We start from the raw sequence: 27,104 nt of genomic DNA, 5'->3' as shown, positions 1-27,104 counted from the left end.
TGAAGATCTCAAGAGCGCGAGAACAATTCCTCTGGGACACACGGTATGCTCTCCCCCTGTCCTTCTCACTCCTCCCCTTGTGCGTTTTCATAACCCGTTTGTTCACCCGCTAATGACATTAGCTGCCATTTCAGGCTCAGACACATGATCCCTTGGTGGTTCTGCATGGAAAACAATAGGGAGAGAAGTGGTGCTAAGGGACGCGAATGGGCCTGTGGATGCACGTCGCTCTCGATGATTTTAATTAATTTCCCATGATCAAAAGTGAAACATCGGTGGGGTAAAATTTCCTCGTGGTTTCCATGACAATGTAAGATGACTGTGTTCTCCCCTCCACATCCGAGGTTTTATTTGAAGAATTTGCAACCCGGAATTATTAATATTCAAATATGCCCAAAAATAGATTGGCACAGAACTAGACTTTTGATATTGAAGTGCTGGGATTCTGCAAGCGCTCTCCAACCAATCCATTTAACAGAGACACGGAAATGGTTTTCGTTTTAGCCTTAGCTCACACACATGGATCACAATAAAAATATATTTTAACAACATATTTGTTTATATTTTTTCCTTGAAAAATGTATTTAAATTTAAAAGAAAAAAAAAGCACTTTATACATAAACCGAATTGAATCAGTCTATAATGATTTGGGAGTGTCGACAATAAAAATGATATTATGTATTTTTATCTATTATTTTAACATATATATAAATACACAATATACAACAATAGTAACATTGACCCACAATTGTGCTGCATAGGATCTCCTTTACTAAAATAGATGCTCTTCCGTTACCCTCCAACTCCACCTCCTCCTTTCTTCCTCTCCCTTATCATTCACAAGAACATCTGGAGCTCTCCAGCCTCCACTGTGGCACCAGATGTCGTAACAGTCTAGCAAGAACCACCTGAAAGCCCCATATCCAAAGAGATGGGAGAGGAAAGGGCGCTGCACATGAGAACATAATGTCTAGGCAATCGTTTTCAGTTAAAATTAATCCACATCTCAAGGCAAGTCCAGAGCAGGAGGGGGTCCCATGGATGTTCTCTGGGGAAGGCTGCTAGGCGCATGGGTGGCCGCTGTGGTGCAGCCAAATGAAGTCTGGTGATACTCCAAGGACCCTGCTGGAGACGGAACGGATGTCTCATGGTATTTCATTTAGAGCAAGATATCCGAAATCCCTTGGAAAGCAACATGGTTTAGCATCCCAGCAGAAGTGGCCTCACCTGAGAGAATGGGGGAAGTAAGTGTGAAGACATGCCAAGTTTGGAGCCTGCATGCTGGGGATGGCAGGTCTGCAAGAGCTGCCAGGACTGAACAGCTGGGTTCACTCCTGAGGGAGCTGCAATGGCACTGGCATCAAGCCAGTGGGTATGAGCTAAATATATATTAGCCTTATAAACCAGGGCTCGACAATAATTTTTCTGCTAGTTCAGATTTTTATTTGCCCCTGCCAACATTTTTTTTTTTTTTACCAGAAAAATTTGATCATTTTTTATTTATTTAGCAATGCATTTTCATATTTACCGACATCTACATTAGACAGCTAGATAGCATTATTTTGGCAACAAATTATGCATCTTTTTTTCCCCCTTACACAAACCTGACCAAACAGAGATCACTGGGGACAACCGATACAAAATTGTGTCCAAATCCAGCAGGACTAAAAATAAAATCATAATTTAAAATAATTGCATCATTTTGCTCTCCAAATTCTGTAACCTTTATCAAGTCTTCAATCTGTGATGAATGCATTGAAAATTTTGGATAGCTGGTACAAAATTTATACTTATCTAGATTATACCTACTGATGGAAAACCATCTCAGCTTTGAAGACCATGGTCATGATCCACGCTCACACGCACACGCACATGCACACACACACATGCACACACACACACACACACACACACACACACACACACATACACATACACATACACATACACATACACATACACATACACATACACATACACATACACATACACACACACACACAAAAGGCTTCTCCCCAACCTCCCAAAATTCCTCAGCTCCAGCATGTACAAACGGACAGATGGCAGTATTCTCGGATGGGCATGCGACCAGCCTAATAGTGAGGAGTGGACAGCTGTCAGTGAATGTTACCATCAACAGACCGCAGGCCATTCAGCTGCTCATGAGTGGGTCAGGGGCAGCGGGACAGAGTCGGAGAATCCTCAGACCTCACGGCTATATCGCTAATCATCTGTGTGGGATCTTTGTGCCGTATTGCATAATACATCAAAAACCATTATGCAGCTTCATTACAGATGAACCGATTAATCCGGGTAGGGTTAACAAAGGGAAGAGTTTTTCTTAGGTTAATGCCACTGGGAACAGGGCTGTGAGCAAAACTAATATATGGGAGGACCAGGGATGGCTGTAACACTGTCAGTTTAACAACTTTTAGAATTTTGGTACAGGGATGGAATCCCAATCACAAATGACGACCATCATCAAGGTGGTTTTTGATGTGCTTAAAGGGTTATTTCGCCCAAAAATGAAAAATCTGTCATTAATTACTCACCCTCTTGTTGTTCCACACCCGTAAGACCTTTGTTCATCTTCAGAACACAAATTAAGATATTTTTGATGTAATTTGAGAGCTTTCTTAACTCCATATAGACAGCAATGTCATGACCAAGGCTCAGAAAAGTAGTAAAGACATTGTTAAAATAGTCCATGTGACTAAGGTATTTCCTTGTCATTCTCCTTTGCTGTTGACGTAGTAAACACAGTGCAGTGCTTCTGGGTTCTATGTCAGAATGCCGTCTCACTATTGGCCAACGTTGTTCACGTGAGCACCACAACGCATGCGTGTGCTGACGCAGGACCTGGCCAATAATGAGCCAGCATTGTGACAAACAAGGAAGCTCTGCACTGTGTTTACTACGTCAACAGCACAGGATAATGACAGGGAAGAGAGGAAATTGTTGAATAAATTATTTTTGTTTTGTTTTTGTGCACAAAAAAAGATTCTTGCCGCTTCATAGCACTAAGGCGATGGCAACGGCAACTTAAAAAAAAATGTTGATGGGGAAAGTTAATAAAACCATATGCAAAATTTCTATAGCGCAACGACACCCTGGTATTGGGTAGGTTGTAAAAACAGGCTGCATCTTTGTACTTAACATTAACTTTCATAGTTTAAAGTTTAAGTCAAATAGTACAAAAAAACAAACAAAAAAACAACAACAATCATTCCTGGTGTCTCCTACTTTCTAGAAATCTTTGTTTTACTCTTGAATGCGGATTGGTTAATATAGTGCCCCAGATGTTCTACATACAATATTTTTAGCAGTTGACGTCAAAAGCAGTGTTGAAACAAATATTTTTGCGCAAATTTATTTTTGTAAAAATGATCTCTTGAAAACAACAAAACTACACAAAAGACTACCAAAAAGTGACTGTCTGCATCTGTAATAGCGTACTGTCTGAGTAGGTACTACATTTGAATTGGAATTTACTTTGCAACTGTTTTAAAAGTATGTTCTATATAGTGTAAATATGGGTAGTCTGAATTAAATTTGGACATACTACCTACGTACTAACTGCCATGTTGTTATTGTCACGTAACCTACCAGCGTCAGTTGTGTCACTTCACTGCCATTCACAAACCCTCTCCTGTGGCCTCATGGGATAGTAAAAATGTCCATTGTATGTGAATTTCAGAATCTCATCGGAAGTAGTAGGTCATCTGTGGACTTTTCGTCTAGGAATACTATGTATTCAGAGACACTTCTCTTTTGCTGTACTGTTTTTCGCACACTATATACTATAGTAAGGAAGTATTCAATTTTGGATGCAGCGCAAAACAACATTAAACAAAGTTTCTTGCCCAATAGCATAATAGCAAACTTTCAAAGACTGTCCCTTGTGGGGTTACAACCCACAACCTTTCAGTTACTACTACAGATATAACCACTAACCTACACCACGCACAGATAACAGTGTGAAGAGTACCTGGGTGGGTTTGGCATCCTTTTAAACTCTCACTTTACACAAGAAGTACCAATATCCCTCTTAAAGATCGTGAAGAGAGAGAAGCCCTAATAAACAGCCATTAGGTGCAGAGACAATGGTGATTAGCATTGTGTCCAATGAGGTCCGTGAGTGCTTCACCTTTGATTAGCGACAGAAAGGGGCAGGTGTTCCTCCCGCTCACCATCGTGCAACTCAGATCCTTTTGATGGAGGAGAATGCCTCTTGAAGCTGTGTGGCGGCACAGATTAATATTAAAAGGAATTCATAATATGGCACGCAGAGGATTTCCATAAATATTCACAGGCCTGGACGGTAAGCTCCACTCGGTTATGTCCATGAATATGGATGAAAGACTGGCAGGATGAACAAATGTCTTCAAGTATACGAGAAAAGAAGCAACATCAAGAGAAATCACGAAATTGTTCAGTCTTACAGGCAAATGCTACTTTTGTGATGGATGTGATTTTGAACACCAGTAGCTGTATATAAGTGGTGAGCTGTGAATTCTTTAACCGGGTATGCTGGGTGGTGTGTCAAAAAAAAAGCCTGGTGCAGATATGATAGATGGGTTTATTATAAGAGAGATGCTTGCATTCGCTCCAGTCTAGACAGTTTTAGCTACTCAGTTGCTTACTCTCATGATACATAGCAACACAGCTAAAAGTATTCCTGATATATGGGACCTTTTATTGAAAGTATCCTACATTTACCTGTTGAGACATGCCATCATCCGCAAGAGCTGTGATTGTGATGTTTGCACAATATGCTGTGTTTTTGTACCCTTGGTGCCAGTAGTCACAAACAATATAGTTCACTTTTAAACAGTATGCCACATCGGCTTAGGACACACAAAAGACTCAGAGATCTAAATCAGAAATGACAAATAGGAAACACCTTGGCAGCTGTCAATTTAAATATATGCCACAAATACTTTTTTAAAATTAAGATTTAAAAAAAAGTACCATATAATAATAAGTAGCCCATTACAAATAAAAGTAAAATATAATTATAATACATATAGATAAATATAATATATATATTTTTTATGTATTCTTTAAAAACAAGTTGAAATAATGCAACAGTAACAGTAAGTTTTTTGTAAAAAATAAATTTCCCTATGGAGAACATTACATTTTATAGTTACTAATACTAATAGTTTCAGTTATGATTTTTTTTTTCCAATAGATTAGTCTATTTAGTTTTGTATCAAATACAATGTGAATTTTGTTGATCGAGATCTGGCAGCACCAGCACATTTTTTTCGCTTGGATGAGCGATTCGTGGACAGCTTTCCTTGCGCATGAAATCCGCCATATACCAGCAAACCAATGAGAATGCGGGACAATGATGATGATGATACATAACAGAGTGTAGGCGCCGAAGCTGTTGTGGATCCACTTTCCCAAAACCCTCTGTTACTGGCAGATTTGAAGAAAATTAATGTTGTTTGGTCAAATAAATAAATAAATAAATGACAAATAGTTCCATACGCATTACCAAAATTGTTATCATGTAAGCTTTATGGTATTCCTCAAACAAAGGAATTTATATTAATTTATAGTATTAATGCTAATTAGCGAAACCACGAATGGCTTGGGTATGCAGAGCATTCGCAAGATATCCCCGGTCCTATTATATATATATATATTAAGGATGTCCAGAGCCAATCTCAAGGATTGGGATCGGGGCTGATTAAGCATTTTTTTTTAACCGATTATTAACGGCTATCCTAAGCCCAATACTTTATTTCACATCAGCTGCTATGCCGGTGTTGTTCAGTAGGTGGCAGTATGCACCTTCAAGTGGGTTTGCCAACCGGTGACAGCAATTAAAAGGATTCAAGCTTCCTAGCACATCTGATGCTCACTTTTGTGATTGCCATTGTGTGTCATTAATTTACTGTTAATTTTCAGACTATCTGAGACATTGCCATAATACGTTGCTGTGTGTTGGGTCTTGCTTCGGACTTGACAGTCTGGCATTCTGACACCGCGAGTACCATGCTTTCTAACCTTAAAACTTAAAAGTAAAAATCCACTTAAAAGTAACACGACAGATTAATACAAAGGAACCGTGTAAAGCATTTTGTAAATATGTATTTAAAACTTTCACACACACCATGAGGATAGTATAAAGCCTGCTTTGCTTTTAGCACCTAACCTCAAATCTTGGGCTGAAAGTGCAGTAAAAAAGGTCAGGGGCATGACAGAAGCATGACTGGAGTGTGGTCTAAAAATACATTATGGGGAACAGCACTCAGTTATCCTCAGCTCAACCTGCGCCAGCATCTCGCTGACATTATACTTTCTTGCGCAGGCTGCATCAGCAAGAGTCTCGAACAGAGAGGAGCCATAATGAGACCCTGAAACATGAAGAAACACTCAACAGCAACAAACTTTGTGGTCCTGTTTCAAATAGGTGTACAAATTGTATTGGCATAAAAGTATACATTATTTCTAGGCTGATTAAAAATATCCAATTAATTGCATCTCTTTTGAACAATCTCAATATTCAATCTTAAATTTGAAAAATTACATCTTTTCTCAATGGAGGCATTTTCTGCATCAATGAGGTATTGAATATGAGATAAAGTGTTTGTACAGCAAATTATTGCCAAGAATGGTGTCTTTCTCACATGCTGCATGCATTGAGCATGAGCATTGTAGTCGAATTCACACAAATTAACATACAACTCAATCAGTGCAGTCTGATTTACGAACAGTTGACTCTTTTGAGACGGTCCACTTACTGAATCATTAATAAAATAAAATAAAAATATAAAAACTAACTAAAAAAATAAAAATAAAAATGTTTTATATATATATATATATTTATATATATAAATAAACAGTTTGGGCCCGCCCTTTTGTTAAGTCTTTAAATTAATATTTTGATCGTTTTAAAGTTGTATAATATCAACTGTAAATTTCAAAATAAATTTTATCTTTTGCTTAAGCTAAGAGCAAAAAAAGGATACCAAGCGACAGTACAAAAAAAGCCAATAATTAACTTTTAACAGTCTGTTAGAAGTCTATTTTGTGTCAGGCCAAAAATAAAGCCTGAAACAACCTGTACTTATACATTTGCCAAAAAAACAAGCCCTCTTTTGTCAGCGTCTGTGACAAGGCATGCATTACCTTCAATGTCGGCAAAGGGCAGTGCCCTGGAGCAGCTGTGCCGGCCAAACATCGTTTCACACGGCCATTAAGATGCGCTAGGCTCTCAAATCTCCCACAGCAAGAGTGGTACCACTTTTAAATGAGACCTCTGCCTGGTATCCACAGATATGAAATTGTCACTTCAAATCAAAGAGGAAAAGGTATTTGGGTTGAATAACGATAAAGATACAAGAAGGATGTCGTACGCATTTTAAGGTCACATAACAAGTGTAAGCAAGCGGAATGAGACGTACTGTTAGTGACCGCTGAGAGCACTCATGTTTTATTCATGCTGGTGCCAAGGTCCAAAGCCTCCCATGATCATGGAAACATTTGATGTGCTCATTAGATTTCAAAAAGGTCACTTCATTTTCCCCCTCGCTCTAACTGCACATGTGTAAATTTCCCTTCTGAAGGGAGCTGTAACCTTTTTAGAGGCAGCCATCGAGTGCCAGCCCTGCTGCGTGTGCAGTCTGGGGCCGCTGCACTGGGATCGGTTTGTCCTGAAGCCTTAGAGGACATGGGAAACTTAAACTTTGACCAGCCTCTACGGACCACTCTGGAAACATTGCACAGTTGGTCGACATACTTAGAGATGGAGAAGGAATCAGGTTCTTTACCAAGCTGAAATCAAGAAAGCTGCGCATCAGGTTAAGAAAGGGAATGAGAGGTGATAAAATCCAGATTAACTACAGCCAAAAGACGCAGTCATCGCAAATCAGTGTTTACTGTTCACATTTATTGTACTGGCAGCGACAGCAAAAATCAAAGTGTCTCACAAAAAACAAACAGACAAACAAAACCTCTGAACTAAAAAAAAAAAATATATATATATATATATTGTATTTTTATTCTCTTTTGTTTCATAATCAAGAAAAAAATGGACAGAGACATAGGTTCATCAGCAAAATAAATACAGGAATATACTGCTATTTCATCAGTTTCACATCCATTGGATGTTGAAAAATAAATAAATAGTCAATTTACTCTAGGTTTTTAAGAATGAAAAAATAACACCCTCATCATTTAATCTGAACATAAGTGAATCTATTCTTATTATCTTTTCTTTTCTTCATTATCTAATGGACATCAACTAGCCTAGTTGTATTGTGTTTTTAGAGCTGTGAAGTTCAGCAAGTACTGGGCTATAACATCCACCAGCAAATAAAAGTTTACAGGCATGAACTGAAATATGAAAGAAAAAAAAACTCCAAAAAGAACAATTTTTATTAACCACCCATACTCATTGAAGAAATCAATATGACAGTAAGTATTATGCTTCAAAGACAGTCACATAACTCATTGGAAAATAATTGGAATGTAAAAATAAATAAATAAATAAAATAAATTGGAATTGGAATGTATAGACCAGTGGTTCCCAAACCTGTCCTGGAGAATCCCCAGCCCTGCGCATTTTGTATGTCTCCCTCATCTACAGTATCACACCTGATTCAACTCATGTGCTCATTAGTAGGGACTGTAAGACCTGAAATGGGTGTCAGAAATAGGGAGACATACAAAATGTGCAGGGCTGGGGGACCTCCAGGACAGGTTTGAGAACCACTGGTATAGACTAATCTTACAAAACAGAACATAAAAAATAAAAAAATAAAATAAAAAAAGCTGTAAAATGTACATGTATTTGAATATGAAATCAATTAAATTCTAACATCACTCATTTAAAACCCAAAACACTTAAAAAAATAAGTAATTCATTTAACAGACCTATTTGAAATAAAACTAAAAATGCAACTGAAAATATTTAATGAAAGATTAATTAATTTAGACTTTATACAAAGAAAATAAGTTTTGGACATTCACACATTAAAGTGAGTGAAAAAATCTCAGCTGAAGGTAATGTGAACGTCAAGTTAAGTTAAAGCTGATTTGGCAAAAATATAAATTAAAAAATAAAACATGCTGTGTTGCATGTTTCTCAAAGGGTCACTGCAGGCAAATAGGTCTAATTACAAACAGCTAAGGCTTTACACCACTGGGGATCTAAACTACAGTCCACAACTATTCCAGGCATTTGTTGATATTGTGCGCATGTGGTATTTCAAGATTTCCTACAAAAAGATCAGATCTAGAAAGAAGAGTTTGAAAAAATAAAGACAGACCAAGCTGTTTGTCCTTTGCTACATCGCTTTTGACATGATTTGCCTGTGTTTATTTAAGATTCAAAACACACTGTACCATAAAAAGCCACTAGGAGAAGACCTTGGCTAAAATTAACTAGTTAACAAGGTCTTTAAGCTCTCAATCTTTTGAAAAGCAACTGTTTTTTATAGTTTCAGCTGCTAGACAAAACTAATTCAAATATCAAAACAACCAAACCAGCAACATGGGTAAATGGGCCAAAAATAGCAAGTGTGCTCGATATTTAGAAAGAGCTAGCACAAGCAAGAGCTTTGAACCCACCCCATGGCTTTGTCTTTTTGATATTTCTCCTCACAAATGCTCTAAACTGCTTATCTCTAGGTTGTCAAATAGGCTGTGGCCTGTGACCGTTCAGTGGTATTTACAGGACCAAGGCAGGTGTCATCTTATTATTTAGAAGAAATGTAGATCACATGACTACTAGACAACTTCATCCTCACTGTGGATAGTTTCTTCAATCACTGTATAATTTCAGTTCAAGTTATAATTTGCTTTAAAATCTGGGTCAGATCCTTTGCAACAACATTTAGCAGCGTAAGACTGATCCAAGTAACCCTCTGCAGATCTTCAGATGGAGCAGGAGTTGGCTCTCTTCCTCGGCTTTGGCTCTCCAAAGTCCTTGTCATCATGAGTGCAGGGGCTGAAAGAGCAGGAGGAGCAGAGCGTCTGCGAGAGTCTACGCATCCCCAGCCGGAATACACTGTTGGACAGGCTATAAATGACGCAGTTGCAGAAGCTGTTGCTAATTGCTAACCAGGTGGTCACAAAGGAGAGGGCAGGGCTGTCCAGCACATGGGAGCTCTCCAGAAGGAAATAGAAAATGTAGGGGAGCCACAGCATGTAGAAGACACTGGTGATGCGAAAAAGCACCATGGCATACCGCCGATCTGGCCCATGACCTGCGTGGTTGCCGCCTTCAGCAGTTTCCATCTCCTGGCTGGGAAAGCGTGCTCGTCGCTCACTGATCTCTCGGTTGTGCTGCTGACAGATGCGAAAGATGTGGAAGTAGGTAAAACAGACCACTAGGGCCGCAGGGGCGTACAGCAGGCAAACAACAAAGCCAGTGAAGAGTGCAGATGTTGGCCAAGAATGGGCGCACCATTCAAAGATATCCCCATGGTACCCCGGCTTACCCCAGCCAAAAAAAGAAGGGAGAAACACTACGCAAGAGTAGATCCATATGAGTATGATGCAGCAACGAAGACGGCAGGGTGTTACCAGTTGGTTGTAGGAGAGAGGTTTGGTAATAGCCAGATATCGGTCCACGCTAATGCAAGCCAAACAAGCCATTGAAACACTCTTGAGCACAGAGATGACGTAGCTGAACACCTGACAGGTGATTGGCTCTTGGACACCAGCTGGGTAATGGAGTAGTGAAAGGGTGGGAACCAGGCAACTTAGCCCCACCAACAGATCCGCATAAGCCATAGTTTGGATGAAGTAGCTAGTGGTGTAGTGGTGTAACAACGGTGCACAATGAAACACAAAGATTACTGTCAAATTCCCGGCGATGATGAGTACTGTCAGCAACACGATGACCGCAGTCTCTAAGACGCAAGCCTCCACGGCTTTGTTCTGTGCCCAGCTTAGGGGGCAGGAGTGGTTTAGAGACACGCTAAAGTGACTGCTAAGGCTGCCGTTCGCAGTGGGGACTGGTTCGATCAGCCCTGACCGGTTCATTGTCCCGGACCTTGTCCTAAATGCAGCAGAGATGGCCTGTAACGTGATCCTGTGTCTGTGCCTTCTCAGTAATCTCTTCCAGCACTCAATCTTCTGTCTTTTCCCCTTTACCTCGGTCTTTCACATGGCTGGATCTCAATGAAATGAGCATTGGCGAAAATCAATACAGTCCGTAAGGAGAAGAAAAAAAGATGCCCAGCGCTCTTCTGAAATCAGTCATGCTTAGGAGCAGTTCAGTAATTATCAGACAGAGATATTTCCTCCACAAACTAATACTGCAGGATACAGGAACAAAAGGTTTGCATATCTGTGATGAAGGCCAGATGTCAAAATTGTCCACAGCATCCGCAATGAAGTCAACCAATTCCTTAAGTTGTCCTCTCAATAGTAAAATGTGCAGGATAGGAGAAGGGGTTTTTGGATAAGGACACGAAGATCAAACGGTTTCCTGTGACCAGTGAAGACAATATAAGGAGGATTAAGCATCTTATAAAATAAAGGTAACAAAAACAATATCAAAAAAAGTTCTTGGTCATACCTACTCCTGAGTCCCAAAAAACTTGAATTTCAAGCATTGCAAAATGACTCAAAAAATCCAATCATATTAGCTTGTCACAGAACAATAATATGCACCATGTTTTCCTTCTGGAATGGGGACCTCTTGGCCACTGAATCAACCCCCGTTGGGTTTCTATAGTCCGAATGAAAACACAGACAGACACTCTAGACAAACACAGGACAGCATATGAGAGTTGCCAGAGCTATCACTGCACAGAGCGCTGCACATAGCCTACAGGAGTCTGAGGCAAAACGGAACTAATCAAAATTTCAAGACCAGGTTCTGAGGGGGCCGCAGCAATGGCTTTGGTCTTCTTTTCTCCCAATCCATTTACTTTTCATGAACTTTACAATGCATATCGGATAAAAGCAGGGCACGTAAAAAAAAGGAGAGACCTGTGTTTTCTGAAAGAGATAGCTGCTTACATGAAGATGTCTCCTCAGATAGTATCAGGACAGCATGCTCTGGGCATCCTGTCTGCATTCCACATGTTCTCAGTTTCCATCAACTGTTCTGTCCAAAGCTTTGTACATCACATGGCATGCCAGTCTCTGCATCTGATTAGTTGTACATGCCCAGCTTCTTTCTTTCTGAGGTAGACTTCGTCGTCTCTTCACCAACGTCCCTGTGACACATTCCGTAAGAAAGTCTCCTCTGAAATACTCAGTCTGTTAACAAAAGTAAAAGATCTGCGTATCGCTACTGTCCTTGTCAGCTCTCTGCGACCTGTGAGGCAAAGCAGGTTGACAGCAGTTCCCGTCGAGAATGCAGAGTGCAAAACGCACTTTGAAATTAAGAATTCAAAATTGAGGCAGTTAAAAAGGTGTGAACAGTAAGACTTTGAACAGATCTAATCCAAACCGTGTGGCAAAGCAGAAATGAGCCGAGGAAAAGCGAGCAGCCCCTCACTGCTGGTGCTTAGAGATGCTGAGTGGCTCACAGTTTCCTCTCCCCTTCACAGTCTCGCTCTCTCTTCCACTGTGCCTCTCGATCACATTCGCTTCCCTTCCCCTCTCACTATCTCTCCAACTCTCCTCCCTCCCCTTTTGGCGGCACCTGAGGTCTTCTTTCTCACACAACACCTCACAGCACGCTGCACTCTCTCTCTCTCTCTCCTTCCTTCTTTCCAATGTTCTCCCTCTTTTCTCATTATCCCCTTCTTCCTGCACACCCTGAAGATGTTTCCCCATTCAAAAATAATCAAAGATTTCCATCTCTCCCTGTTGTCTCCTACAGCTCCGTTTTATTATCCCTCATTCTCGTTTCCCTTCCTGCTTCAAATCACTTACACAGACCAGTGCCCAAGCGCAGCAATGCCTGCCCCTTGGTTACAGTTACCAGGCATTTCAGTTAGCCAGGACCCTCCCTCACAGCAGCTGACATGGTGCAACAAACAGGAACAAATTAAGAGACTCCGGGAGGGGGGATTTCATTCCCCTGGAAGGATATCATCGCCGAGTCTACTCTAACACAATCACAAATGCAGATCTTCAGCAGATTTACTGACAAGTTTGCTAGACATAATTACAACAAGAGGAGCTCATAAAATACAAAGGGATTACGAGAATGACAGCCAATGTTTCCTGCACAGCTGCACTGCTGCTAAATGTTCAAGCCCCGTGGCAAAACAATTTCATATTTTAGCAGAGTTGTGAGCTTGCAGTCCTGAACTGAATGTGTTTAGAAAAAAAATGGTGCCTGGAAAAAAGAAACTAAATAGACAACACATATGCAACTTTGTCCTTACCGACTGCACCCAATGAGGTCTATAATTCCCAGAGAAAGCTATCCTTTAGCATCCCAATTCATCTCAATGGGAGTTGCTCGGCTGATGCCAGACAAAGCGGAAACAGGGTTCCATATAGGGCTGCACGATTAATCGCATGCGATTGTCATGCGTGTCTCATCAGTAAAGCCGGTTCGGTGATTAGCGGTAAATGTCCATCACCTGCTTTCAAATGGAGCGGCACTTAATATACAGAGCTGTAGTTTGCAGACAAGCTACGCAATATCGCGTTCATAATCGCAGATGAATCGCCTTCGATTATGAACACGATATTGCGTAGCTTGTCTGCGAACTATGGCTCTGTATATTAAGTGCCGCTCCATTTGAAAGCAGGTGATGGACATTTACCGCTAATCACAGAACCGGCTTTACTGATGAGACACGCATGACAATCTCATGCGATTAATCGTGCAGCCCTAGTTCCATATTCATGAGACCTAAATTACTGATTACAAAAATGACTAAAATTGGTGCAAAAATAGTACTGGTTATTATTTAGCATGTTTTTAGGGCAAAGTAAAAAACAGAATTCTGCAGGAAACACTGGCATACATTGGCGAAATTGATAAATACCATGATCCATAACTTGTGGAACAAGATACTACTGAACAAAAGTGGCAGCTAGGGGCCTGTATAAATGATTCATCACAAAGGAAAAGAAAAGGGCTGGAGAAAACAATGACCATAATCCTCTTCATCTGTCGGTGCCTGAGCTTTTGATCCAAGTGACTCTGACTGTACAGGGACAGGCAGGGCACTCTGGCTCTCATCACTGCACTGGCTGTACAAGTACAGGTCAATATGACAGCTGGACTTGATTTGGCAAATTCAGGGCTTTGCTAAATCCACTGCTTTCAAAGACAACATGAAATCAAACTGGACCCAATGTACATCATCATTTAATTTTAATTAATGCATCTGGTCTTAGTGTCCACAATTAATAAGTGAATGTTATTCCAAGTTTTTCAAATTATGAAAGATTTCTCTGAAAATTCGTCCATTTTTTCTGAAATAACCAAGACCGCATGTGGAGAATAAAACTTTTCACCAATAATATAATAGTCCAATTTTACAGTGTTGTTATTAACTGAAACAATCTTAATTTCTGTTAATGAAAATAAAGATGTAATAAAAATAAATATAAATATTATATGAAAAACTAAGACTTAAATTGTAAACACTGTCATGGTAACTAACAGAAATAAAATAGGTTCAAGTTTAAATACTAAAATTTCCAAAATTAACAATGAAATAAAAATAAAGCTAATTAAAAATGACAAAGGCACATAACAAAATTACTAAAACTAAAATCCGCATGAACCGGAAGTTGCAAACGACTTTTCTCCAGTGTTGTGACGTATTTCCAATTGAAATGGAATATTGAATAGAGGGCAGAGTTTTACTTCAGCACTCTTCCTCTCCATCTCTCGCTCATAGCAGACTAACCGTTGCAGGGGAGTGGTTTAAGCGTTTTCAACCCAAGCTGTCAAACTAACGTTATCAGAGAAGGGGCACCATTGCAGAGGGGAGGAGCATTTTCAGATTTTGATTAAATATTACGAATTTTTTGTGTGGATTGACTTGCACGGATGAAATGTTCACCACAAACCTAGCAATTTGAACTAACAAAATAAATAAGGTAAATTTTGATTTCATGTGTACTTTAATATGAAAAACGAAAATATAAAAATAAAAGCTAATTCAAAACACAATATAATAGTATGTAAATAATAGGGGTGTGACGAGACTTTTACACACTATTTTTAAGAAATTCTCAATGGCGAAATACATGACTAGAAAAAATATTCTGCAGGTGTATTTGAAATGTTTTAACTAACCATCTTGTAATGAATGTCATTTCAGTTCTACTTTCTGAGTAGGAATTATTATATGCATTGAAAGACAACAATACTCAAGCACTGTAAAATGTTTTGCCACTAACTCAACTGACGGACTTCTCTTCTGTATGATTTCAATCTCTTCTTCTTCTTGTCAATAGCGATTTTTGCTAAAGATGTGTAGACAGAACTACATCAAGAAAAATATCACCACAAACCTGACACGAAAAGTTCACTTACGCCTCATAATCATATCATGGTCGCATTCAAAAGATTATCTTAAAAATTTTGCTCAAACAACTTGCAATCAGTCCGGAGGCATGCGTGTAGCAGTGATTCAAACCTTTGCACACATGACCAGAGGACATGAGTGCATGAAGTGTGTCTCTCAGTAATACAAACTGTCATATCTGTGTCAGCAGTGAGCCGACACGGTCTGATACCACACGCTATCAGGGGGGCCGACCCCATCTATGCTACAGTGCAGATAGGGCCAAAATCTATACCAACATTACAGCACCATAAAGCAACGCATGTGTAAAAACAAATCCAAAATGCTTTCTCATTGGCGACTGGCGTGTCGTTGCGAGAATGAAATGATTAAAGTTATTGATTCTCAGGGAGGTGGAACAGGCATACGATGAGGCTGCTAATAGAAGCCTTATAGTCCAGAGTGAATGGCAGCACAGTCACTAGATGTTGACTGCATTAAGATACATGTCGGGCTGTGCTAGGAACAGAGGTCTATTGTGAGGGAGGGGCAGCTGGTCGGAGGACACTGGGATGGCATTGTGGGCAAGTCTCAAACATCTCATATATTGGTAAAACAGCAGCTCACTTACTGGTCCAAAGACCAACCATTGAGTACTCTGAAAAAAATTTGGTGCACTGTAAAGAATTATAATCCCATAGACTTGCATTGAATGAACATGCACATTTTTTTTTTTTTTGGAAAATGTAAAAATGTAGCTATGTGATTTTTTTTTTTTAAATCACAAAGATAGCTTGTGATTAAAAATAACGTGCAGTCATATTAGCGAAATTTCGATGTTGATTGTCCATAGCATAGCGATGTATGAAGCATAGCTAACACAGAAGTCACTTTCAAACCAAGCAGCATTTTGTTATTCAGTGCGGTGAATTCGCATGACCAACTTGAAAAAAATCTGCATGAGGAACTTTTTCACACTTGAGTGAAACTCTTGATCACTTGGATTCCTACTGAATTGACTGGATTTTGTGTTAACCAACAGTAAATGTGAACGCTCCTTTATCATTGTGATAGGATATCATAAAGCTACATTTTTCCATTTTCCGAAGAAGAAAACACGACCTCCCCGAGGCGTTTCATTTAACGTAGCTCTATGGGATTTTTTTAAATCAGACAATACTTCACAAAACCAACCGCACAAACAAAAACGAAACTATTCTTACAATTCCAAAATATGCACAAAATTTTGCATTGAAATGATACTCTATCAAAGATTTCATGACATGCACCATAAAGACTGTAATCTACTTAAGGAGGCTTGTGAAGACTACATAATCAATCCCATGAGCCATTTGAAATAGAGGGTGGTACAACCGAGGCTTGTTGAAAAATTTATTTTAATACAAAATGCTGGACGCAGCCCAGCGATTTGTCTAAGTGGCTAAAAGAATCCTTCTTGGCATGAGACAGTCGAGATGTTACATGCTCCGTTACAATCTTGTAATCAAACAATTTACTTCAGCCTATGGATCCATGTGCCTCAGCTGAGTACAATGACTTACCATTGTGCTTTCACACGCATCTTCAATTTGTGATTAAATAAGTAAAACACTTAAAGCTGCAGTAGGAAGTTTTTAGAAAACGTCGACTTAGCCTGAAAATTTGAACAAGCACAACTCACAGGTCACTCCCCCTTGCTCTCTGCTGCGCTACAGCCCTCCCTCCACAGCTCCTCCCCCATCACAACGGAGCCTGCCGTGAACGCGCAGGCTAGTAAGCAAGCAGGACCGATGACGGCGGATAAACAGTTGTGGCACATTCACTGATACGGACGAAACATCAACAATATGATTTACATTGACTATGGCCTGCCCATACTTTGACTACAAACTTGGTCCTCAAAACATTAAGTATTTTGCAATACATGTAATGTAACTATATGACATATATGCACTATTTCTATAAGTAATAAATAGCTAATAAGATAATATAACGGTAACTAACGTTACAGTATGCAAGTAATTATTCTATCGATATGTAATGCTAAATAAGGTTTGCTAGTACATTATTTCAGCAACATGACAAACCAGTGAATTAGTGTTAAATTAGTTTCAATAGTTGCTTTCCACAGTGCGTGACATTTTATCTGTATGTTATGCGGCTAGAGTTTTCACAGTAGGCGTTTCTCAAAACCAAGTTCACTAAGTTCGGACTCGCGTCCTTGGCAAGTTCGAACGAACTCCCGTGGACGTGAGAACACAAGTCCGGTGATTATGCAAATGGAACAGCAGCGTACTTGATAACGTCACTCAGCTCGCACTGGCTTCTCCGGTTATCTCTGTATGTATATTTTAGCCAAGAATAAAACAAAATTTGTATTAAACCACTCTGCCTCTTTTCGTTTTATTTAAAGAAACAAACAAAAACATAATAGCTTCAGGCAACGAGTGATTAATTATCTGCAATGTCTGCTTATATTTATAACAAGACAAAATATTAAACAACCCTGCCTCTTTTCGTTTACATTTCAAAAATATTAAATGTAATACTATTTGTACATACTCTGATTATCTTCACTGTAATGAAATGAAATTGGCTTTAACATAAAACACAACCTTCTCTTTTTGTTAAATGTCAGTTTTAATGTTCAATAATAGAACAATAATAGATATGATACAAAAGTTAAATAGCCATATATACATTTATGAAACGTCACGTTGCCCTCAGCCAAAACGGAGCCAGCGGCAAACGTCAGAAGGATTAGCCGAGGTAAGGCTGCTCTTGGCTGGGTACATGAGCGCTGAGAGTCCGGTGACTGCCTGGATCTCAAAACTCCGACAACGTCAGATCATATTTTCAGAAAGGCGCTATCTTTTTCAATTAAGCACAAATTTGAGCTTTAAACCTGCACATTCTCGCCTGAAAAAATCTTAAAACTGCATATCATGACATAATAGAGCCCGATCACATGAAAATGCCTATCAATAGTATGAGTTTGTAATCTCGTAGAATATATACGCCAAAATGAGTTTTTCGCGTGCATATGATACGCACTTAATGGGGTATTATACGTACGAAACTGGATTGTTTGCCCGCCATAAGCAAAGCTGCGGCACACCGGTAATCTTGAATTTGACGCCTGTACGCGCTGGCGCTGTGCATGACAGGAGTGTGATCAGCACGCACATGAGCTTGATTGACACTGCTAAGACACTCCTCCTGACTCTGATTGGTTGGTTATTACCGGGAGCGGTGTATTTCTGCAAATGGCAATAGGACCACTGGGAGGAGCCAGAGGAGCTTGATTTTTTCACAGATTATCTGTCTCATATTCTACTGTCAGGACATAATGACAGGTTTAACAAATATGTAAAAAATACATTTTTACAAAAGTTACCTACTGCAGCTTTAAATCAATATTATAGATTGTAGATTCATTAAGAAAAATGCATATTTTTGCATAAAAGAAAATGAAGCCTACTTTAAATGGAAGAGGTTTTTTTTTTATAATGTCATCAAAATGTTATTTTCTTGTCTGTAAATAAAAAATTAAAAAAAAGTAAGATTCCAGCATTTTTTTAAGTTCTTTTTAAGCCCTGACTCAAGAGAATAGCACCTTTTATAGATCCCTCATGCATCAGAGAAGTAAAGGTTGTGAAAATGTCAGTTTCACGCTCTTGGAAACACCACACGGGTTGCATTTTCATTGATCCACAGCAAGGACAATGCACACTCAAGAGAGTGTTAAAACAACATATGGTCAGACACCATTACAGACAGGTTGGAAAGAAGAGGATCATGTTTTTGATGAGAAAGAAAAAAGCATTAGACAAGATAAACGAATCCAACAGATGTGAAACACCAAACAATGAACTCCAAACTCCCTCAAATGGTTGTGAATCAATTAAAAAAAAAAACAAAAAAAAAAAAACAGAACTGAATTTCTAAATTAATTAATTTCAACTTTTTAAAATTTGCAATTGATCATTTACAAATGCAATTAAATCACATATATTTGCTGGGGAAAGCCACCAAAAGCATATAGACAGAAATAGCACCACAACTGTTATATTGACATGACCTGCAGTGAAGAATACACAAAATTAAATTTAATGAAAAATTTAATGAATAAATTATACTCTCCATGCCCCATAACACTCAAGGCAGTACAGTGTATTGTTAAAAGCCAGATGGGAGAAACTGTAGGATTTATGCTACCTGGCAAAATCTTTCCTCTCTCCCTTCCATTTCTGTTTTTTCATTCATTCTTTGACTTCACCCACACACCATTCGACACTCTCTTGCACTGCTGAGGTATTTTATGGTGCCCGTTCACCATCATTCTCATTGCCTGGCATTGATTATAGCGCTGTATTTCAGGAGTTGCTTCTAAAGCAATGATTATTGGCTTGCACATAAAGAAAAACCCAAGTTAACCAAAAAATATACCCATCTGCATACAAAGGAGCATCTCTCTACAATGTTGTTGTTAATGCAGTATTAAAATAAAACTCAAAGCCATGGGGGTTTCTATGCAGTGCTGCATGTGAAAAGCCATGGTGAGCATTGGGGGTTATGGCTGGGGGGGTTGGGGGTCTTCTACCACTGACCAAACAGTAAATTGATAGTGGCAGGTCAGAATGAGGGCATGCAGGGATGTTCTGGAGTATCCTTACCTCCAGCTGACCTCTGGTCACCATCATTACACTGCTCCAAAGTCATTTAGTCTTTTGACATTCATTTTAGTCAATTTAGAAACAAACCATAGGAAACCCAAGGCTTGAAAGTAAAAACTGCTCTAGCTGCTGGATGCAAAATGACCTGCTTGGGCTTCAGACAATGACTTTATTTGCTGATAAATTTACCACAAGGCACACCACAATTTTATCATTTGTTTGTATGTGTTTGTGTGTGTATCAGACACCTTGACACCTTGAACATTTCATTCATTATTATAGTTTATTCACTATAGTGAATTACTATTAAAAAAATGTTAGTAAAATATGACAAGATTTCAGAGTTAAACTGTGTCAGAAAAAAATAATCTTAATTATGTCAGATAACACTTAAGCAAAACATGGTCAGGTCAAAGTGTCTGAATGATTTTTGGTTCCAAATTTTTAACAATTTTACTGGTAGTCCACTGTATTAAATAATTTTTGGGTATAATATGTCACAATTTACTTTATTTTGCTATCCTCAGTTACATAAATGAACTATAGTGTCCTGCACCCACTAGTATTAAAAAAAAAAAAAATTCTATAAAACCATTTAAGCACAAGAAGACCTGCGCAATGTTTTCCGTTTTCTCTGCTGCACACACATCCAAAGCGTGTCGCATACAGAAAAAGTTATTTTACGTGATTTTAAACCCTTCAAGTGCAAGAAGACCTGCACATTGTTTTAAGGGCTGCACACACATGCAAAACATGCGTACAGAAAGCCACATCTCACACTGAATAATGCGCGATACTGAACGGAGTTCTCTTTCGTGTTGTTTTGCACTTGAACAGACAAATACACACAAAAATATGTCAAAATATCCTCGTAAACACAGTTGGTTATGTCTTAAGTGAATGTAAACAGAAAACGCACTACAGTATATTGGATCCGTTCAGCTTTTAAAGCGACAGCAGCCTAATATTCCTGCTGCCACCTCTATAATAATGTTAATCAAACAACAAAAGACAGAAAATTCACTCTCTGTTTTTGACTGAATAACTTTTGTAACTATATTTTTAAAGTATATTTTATTTATAAAGTGCAGTGTTATTTTACATTTCATTATAGTTTATGTACCTGAATACCTGAAAATCTTAAAACACTGTTTATTTCAATCGTATCTTTGTTCAGTTGTATTTATTTGTGTGATTGCTAATTTGTTTATTCTTTCGTTAATTACTGAGTGTTTACTCATCTTTAATAGTGCTTAAAATTTATATTAGTTAGGCTACTTGTTTTTGCTATGGTATTTTTGAACCATAGGCAAAAGTTTGTTTTGTAAGTGTTCTTTTGCCTTTTGATTTTTATTCATGGTATTCAGCTACAATTAAATGTTTTGCAATAAGATTTAGAATAAATGGGAATGATATCTAAGTTTTATTTTTTTTACCTTATTGGAATCAAAATTAGGAATTGCCAAGAATCGGAATCAATAAGCAGAATTGGAATTGTTAAAATTCAAATGATACACAACCCTAGATGGGACTTCAGGGAAGAGATGTCGCTGCAAGAGGGAGGTGAAGTTATTTTGAGTAAAGGTTACAAGGGCACATGAATTAAAACAAAATAATGATGTGCAGACAAATAAAAAAAAAAAAAAAAAAAAAAAAAGAATTGTCAACTTTGATTTCATGGTGACTATTTTACTAATTTTCATTATCATATAAAATATGAATGAATAAAAAATAATCTAACAAAAATGGCTGAATACCACAATCAAACTCTTAGCCACGTTTCCAACTGAGTCTACAGTTGTTGGTTCAGTGTGGGAATGTTCCAGTCACTGACCACGCTTGGCATGAGAACCAGTCTGACCGCAAGAACAACATGAAAGAAATAGCTTTTCAAACATGTAAAAAAAGCTGTAGCTTGCAAAAAGGGAACAGTACTATCCCAGATAATCAGCTGTCTTAGACCTGTAGTTGTGCTGTAATCGCTTGAATTTGCTGTGACATTGCTTTTGGAAAAAGCAATTAGATGTGCTCTTAGCACCGCTAAAACATTTCACCAGCTCCGTTTCCATGAGTTCACAGGGTTAAACGAACATCTGAGGGAAGCATCAATATGGGTAGAAAATATGTTTTGTAAATAAACAGCCAGCTATACTACAAAGGCTCATCCTGCTGACAAAATGGAAACTAGTAAGTAAAGATCATCAATTTTACCCTTGAAAAACGCAGCTCTTCTGCTCTTCAGACCACTGCCTTTCCTTATCAAAAGCACTTTGATGGACCAAAGCGGGTCCAAAGCAATTTTAAATTTCACTTCAAAGCCAACCGATCTGTACAACCTCCCATGGTTCACCTTGCTGTTGAGCATTAGCTAAATTTACTAAAATAGCAATGAACAAAAAATAAAAAGACATTAAAAATGTGGATTTGCGCCTGCATTGAGGAACATGTTCATGCTAGTTGGATAAAATTGGACTTTTTGAAAACAAAAAACAGCTGTAACGGTTGTCAACTCTTACCTTGGTGATGAGGATGCGGTATTGCTCTAACAAAGCCTGATCGTTGTGGCAGCCAGACAGGAGCTGCCATACTTCAGCTCGTAAGGCCTCCGGGATCCCAGGCTTCACCAGAGCAGACAGACCCTTTGGTCGCGCCAACAGGTTTCCTTGCCTGACAGGTGGAAGACAGACGGTGTCATTGCAGCACAACAGAGTTTTTTTTCTGCAGTTATGTTCAATATGGACTGTGCGCTCCAAATCTGGCCATACCACATACTTAAATGTCTCAAGTCGAGCTAAAAGTCTCACCATCTCTTGAGGATCCCTCCCCAGGATTCCAGAATCATCTCAGGACAGTCCTTTGACACGTCTCCTGTCCCACTATAGATCTCACTGTCGCTATCTGTACAGCGGGGGACAAAGACAAATATTTGTTACCATTTGTTTTGCCAATAATTAATATATAACGAGATGAAAAATGTGTGACATTTTAATTTAAACATACTGTAGACAAAAATATAAAAAAAAAAAAAAAAAAAAAAAAAAAAACACAAGATATTAACAACACGCTTAAATGGATAGTTCACCCAAAAATGAAAATTGTCCCAAAAGCTTTCTGTCCTTCCATTGAAAAAATGTATGTACGGTATACTGTCCATGTCCAGAAAGGTAATAAAAACATCATCAAAGTAGTCTATGTGACATCAGAGGGTTAGTTAGAATTTGTTAAAGCATCCAAAATACATTTTGGTCCAAAAATAACAAAAACTACGACTTTATTCAGCATTTCTTCTCTTCCGGGTCTGTTGTCAATCCGCGTTCACGACTCAGCAGTGACGCTGCTTGTGACAGCGGTTGCTTCTGTGTAGGAGCTTCTTGGACTACTGTGATGTTGTTTTTATTACCTTTCTGGACATGGACAGTCTACCGTACATACATTTTCAATGGAGGGACAGAAAGCTTTTGGACTAAATCTAAAATATCTTAAACTGTGTTCCGAAGATTAACAAAGGTCTTACTGGTGTGGAAAGAGTCATTAATGACATAATTTTAATTTTTGGGTGAACTAACCCTTTAATGGGTGCTCCGGTCAAGATTTTCGGGAATGATCACAGATTACCAATCACTGGAAGCAGTATTGGCCGATATGATAGATAACAATCACAGAAATAAATAATACTATTCTTAACAACAACACTGTATTTTAAGTATAAAAATGAACCTATGAAAAAAGTATCATTTATCAAAGGTATCAAAAACATTTTACTTTATCAACAGAAAGTAATCAAATGTAAAATAACACGGCATAGTATTTACTGTATAAATTAAATATAGATTAAAGGGTTAGTTCACCCAAAAAAGAGAAAATCACTCATTGGTAGATTTAATAGGATTAAAGGGTTAGTTGACCCAAAAATGAAAATAATGTAATTTATTATCCGCCTCATGCTGTTCCACACCGTAAGACCTTCGTTCATCTTCAGAACACAAATTAAGATATTTTTGTTGAAATCCGATGGCTCCGTGAGGCCTCCATAGCCAGCAATGACATTTCCTCTCTCAAGATTCATTAATGTACTAAAAACAGATTAAAATCAGTTCATGTGAGTACAGTGGTGTCAGAGTTTCGAATCAGCGGTTCGGAGCACCAAAGTCACGTGATTTCAGCAGTTTGGCGGTTTGACACATGATCCGAATCATGATTCGACACACTGATTCATAACACTCCGAAGCTTCCTGAAGCAGTGTTTTGAAATCGGCCAACACTATATTATTAACATTATTAACACTATTTTGTTTTTTTGGCACACCAAAAATATTCTCGTCACTTTATAATAATAATAATAAATATAGCTGCAAGCAGCAATTACGGGGCCAAGCACAAAAACGGCACAAGAAGCCAGCCAACATGGCCGTGAGCATCAGACCAACAGCAGCAGTGAGCAATTAGAAAAAAAAGTTATTAGCATTTTTGTCAAGTTTGTTATAACTTTTGAGCACGAGGTGGCGCTGGTCCGAAACTTCTCAGGCTGCTTCAGGGCATTGTCCTGATGACCCATACCAAATTAATGAATTTTGGTCAAACCCATCAGAAGTTATAAGCAAAAATAGCCATTTTTCATATCTCCACTCCAGTAGGTGGCGCTGCGCCGAAACACTGTATGATGCCTCAGGTCATGCTTGTGATGACACGTACCAAGTTTGGTCTGAATATGTCAAAGCATTGTAGAGATACAGCTTCAAGAGTAATTTTTGCATCATCTCTCAAATTCTTTGCTCCGGTATACGAAAACGGTTTGACTTATCAACTTGAAATCCATAACTTTTTGTCGGCATGGTCTGAAGATGATACGGTTCAATTTTGGTGAAAATCGGAGCAAAGGTCTAGGAGGAGTTTGAAAAAGTAGGTTTTTAAAGAAAAACAATATGGCGGACAGGAAGTTCAGCTGAATATGGCAAATTTGATATCTATGTTCTCAGCATGACCCAAGGAATCTATTGAGACCAGTTTCATTACAATCGGTAGATATTATCAAAAGTTATTAGCATTTTTGTCAATTTTGTTATAACTTTTGACCACAAGGTGGCGCTGGTCCTAAACTTGGTATGCTCCTTCAGGGCATTGTGCTGATGACCCATACCGAGTTTCATAACGATACGCTAATGCGTTCGTAAAATACAGCATTTTAGCACCAAATTTAAAATGGCCGACGGCCAAAATGTCCAATATGGGAAAATTGGATATCATTCGACTCGGCATGATTCCCCGAATCCAACGAGACCAAATTCATGATTTTTGGCCAAACCCATCAGAAGTTATAAGTAAAAATAGCCATTTTTCATATCTCCGCACCACTAGGTGGCGCTGCGCCGAAACGCTGCATGTTGCCTCAGGTCATGCTTGTGATGACAGTTACCAAGTTTGGTCTGAATACGATAAAGCGTTGCGGAGATACAGCCTTATGTCTATTTTCGCAAGCACTACGTACAATTCGTTTGCGTGTTTTTCGAAAACGGTTTGAGAAATCAACTTGAATTCCATAACATTTTGTCGGCATGGTCTGAAGATGATCTGGTTCAATTTTCGTGAAAATTGGAGTAACGGCCTAGGAGGAGTTCGAAAAAGTACGTTTTTCAGAAAATTCAAAATGGCGGAAAAATTTTCATGACGGAAAATGACGTCATATGGTGCAATCGATTCGTCTTGACCCAAGGAATCAGAGGAAAAAAGAATTTTGTTTCTAGCCCTTATGGTTCAAAAGTTATTAACATAAACATAAGTGCAACTTTGGACAGCTGATGGCGCTAGAGGGATTGAGTTAGAGACTCCAAATTTGCTATGGACAAAGGTCAGACTGTCCTCTAACTGTGTGCCAAATTTCACAACTTTCCCGCAAGCGGTTCTATGGGCTGCCATAGACTTCAAGAGCGGAAGAAGAAGCGGAAGAATAATAATAAGCGTACGGAACGCCAACAATAACAATAGGTGCCTAAGCACCTTCGGTGCTTGGCCCCTAATAATATTGAACCACTGAACTCACATGAACTGATTTAAATATGTTTTTAGTACATTAATGGATCTTGAGAGAGGAAATGTCATTGCTGGCTATGGAGGCCTCACGGAGCCATCGGATTTCAACAAAAATATCTTAATTTGTGTTCCGCAGATTAACGAAGGTCTTACGGGTGTGGAACAACATGAGGGTGAGTAATAAATGACATTATTTTCATTTTTGGGTGAACTAATTTTCTCTTTGTCTTTTCTAGTTTGATTAACATTAACAACACAGATGGTAGCAGGAATATTAGGCTGCTGTCACTTCAAGACCGATTGCACGGATCCAATATACTGATACACATGCGACTATTTCCCAACTGTTTATGTTCAGTTAAGACATATCCAGGGGCAGACTGGCCATCTGGAGCACCAGGAGTTTTCCAGGTGGGCAGCTGGACAATGTGGGCCGGCTGATAATACGTAAATATATAAAGAACGAATTATAGTACATTTACATATTCCGTAGGCCCATGGGAATGATTGTGTGGCCCACATGACTCAGAATGACTCAAAAGTTTTCCGGCTCTTAATGCATTTTAATAGTTGTGTTAAAGTCCCTCAATTGTCTTCAGTGAGGAGGATTTCTCTGAAGAAAAGTGGGCAGTTTAACTGCTCAGCACAAGCAAGGGACTCATGAACAACCATCACAAAACAAAAAAGTCGTAGATCATCCAGGTAACAACACACAGTATTAAGAATCAAGGGTACATAAACTATTTGAGCAGGGTAATTTTTTCATAAATTCAGCTATTTTTTTGTCTTGTGGACTACATGCAAACATCTTTTATGTAAAATATCTTATTCAGGACAGTACTAAGTAAAAAAATAACATGCATTTTGGATGATCCCTCTTATTTTGTTAAAATAAAAAGAATATGACTGTTTCATATAATCGGGTCTTAGTTGTGGAATGATTTGATATGAGGCTTTACCTGAGGGTTAATGAACTCACTGAAACGCAACCTATCCATAT

At 38.7% G+C, this 27,104-nt stretch overlaps 2 protein-coding genes across 4 annotated transcripts in view; both read right to left on the bottom strand.

Moving 5' to 3' along the window:
- Positions 1–27,104, bottom strand: part of rabgap1l (RAB GTPase activating protein 1-like) — a 112,072-nt gene that overhangs the window by 57,292 nt on the left and 27,676 nt on the right. For both annotated transcript variants that reach the window (XM_067396080.1, XM_067396082.1), the window contains exons 12-13: positions 22,882–22,975; positions 22,594–22,744 (exon numbers count right to left, since the gene is read on the bottom strand). In XM_067396080.1, coding sequence (XP_067252181.1) covers positions 22,594–22,744; positions 22,882–22,975 — 245 coding nt within the window. The remainder of the gene's footprint in view (positions 1–22,593; positions 22,745–22,881; positions 22,976–27,104) is intronic.
- On the bottom strand, positions 9,116–14,787 carry gpr52 (G protein-coupled receptor 52). 2 transcript variants are annotated; one of them, XM_067398649.1, is made up of 2 exons: positions 14,756–14,787; positions 9,116–10,960 (listed from the first exon to the last, which is right to left on the bottom strand). In XM_067398649.1, exons 1-2 carry the CDS (start codon positions 14,785–14,787, stop codon positions 9,895–9,897), a joined length of 1,098 nt encoding a protein of 365 aa, XP_067254750.1. In that variant the 3' UTR covers positions 9,116–9,894. The 2 variants fall into 2 exon arrangements, with proteins under 2 accessions (XP_067254750.1, XP_067254749.1); XM_067398648.1 differs by lacking the exon at positions 14,756–14,787 and having other exon boundaries at positions 9,116–12,623.

The sequence above is a fragment of the Chanodichthys erythropterus genome, chromosome 10, assembly GCF_024489055.1.
Source record: "Chanodichthys erythropterus isolate Z2021 chromosome 10, ASM2448905v1, whole genome shotgun sequence".
Classification (NCBI taxonomy): Eukaryota; Metazoa; Chordata; class Actinopteri; order Cypriniformes; family Xenocyprididae; genus Chanodichthys; species Chanodichthys erythropterus.
This window is presented reverse-complemented; position numbering and strand designations above follow the sequence as displayed.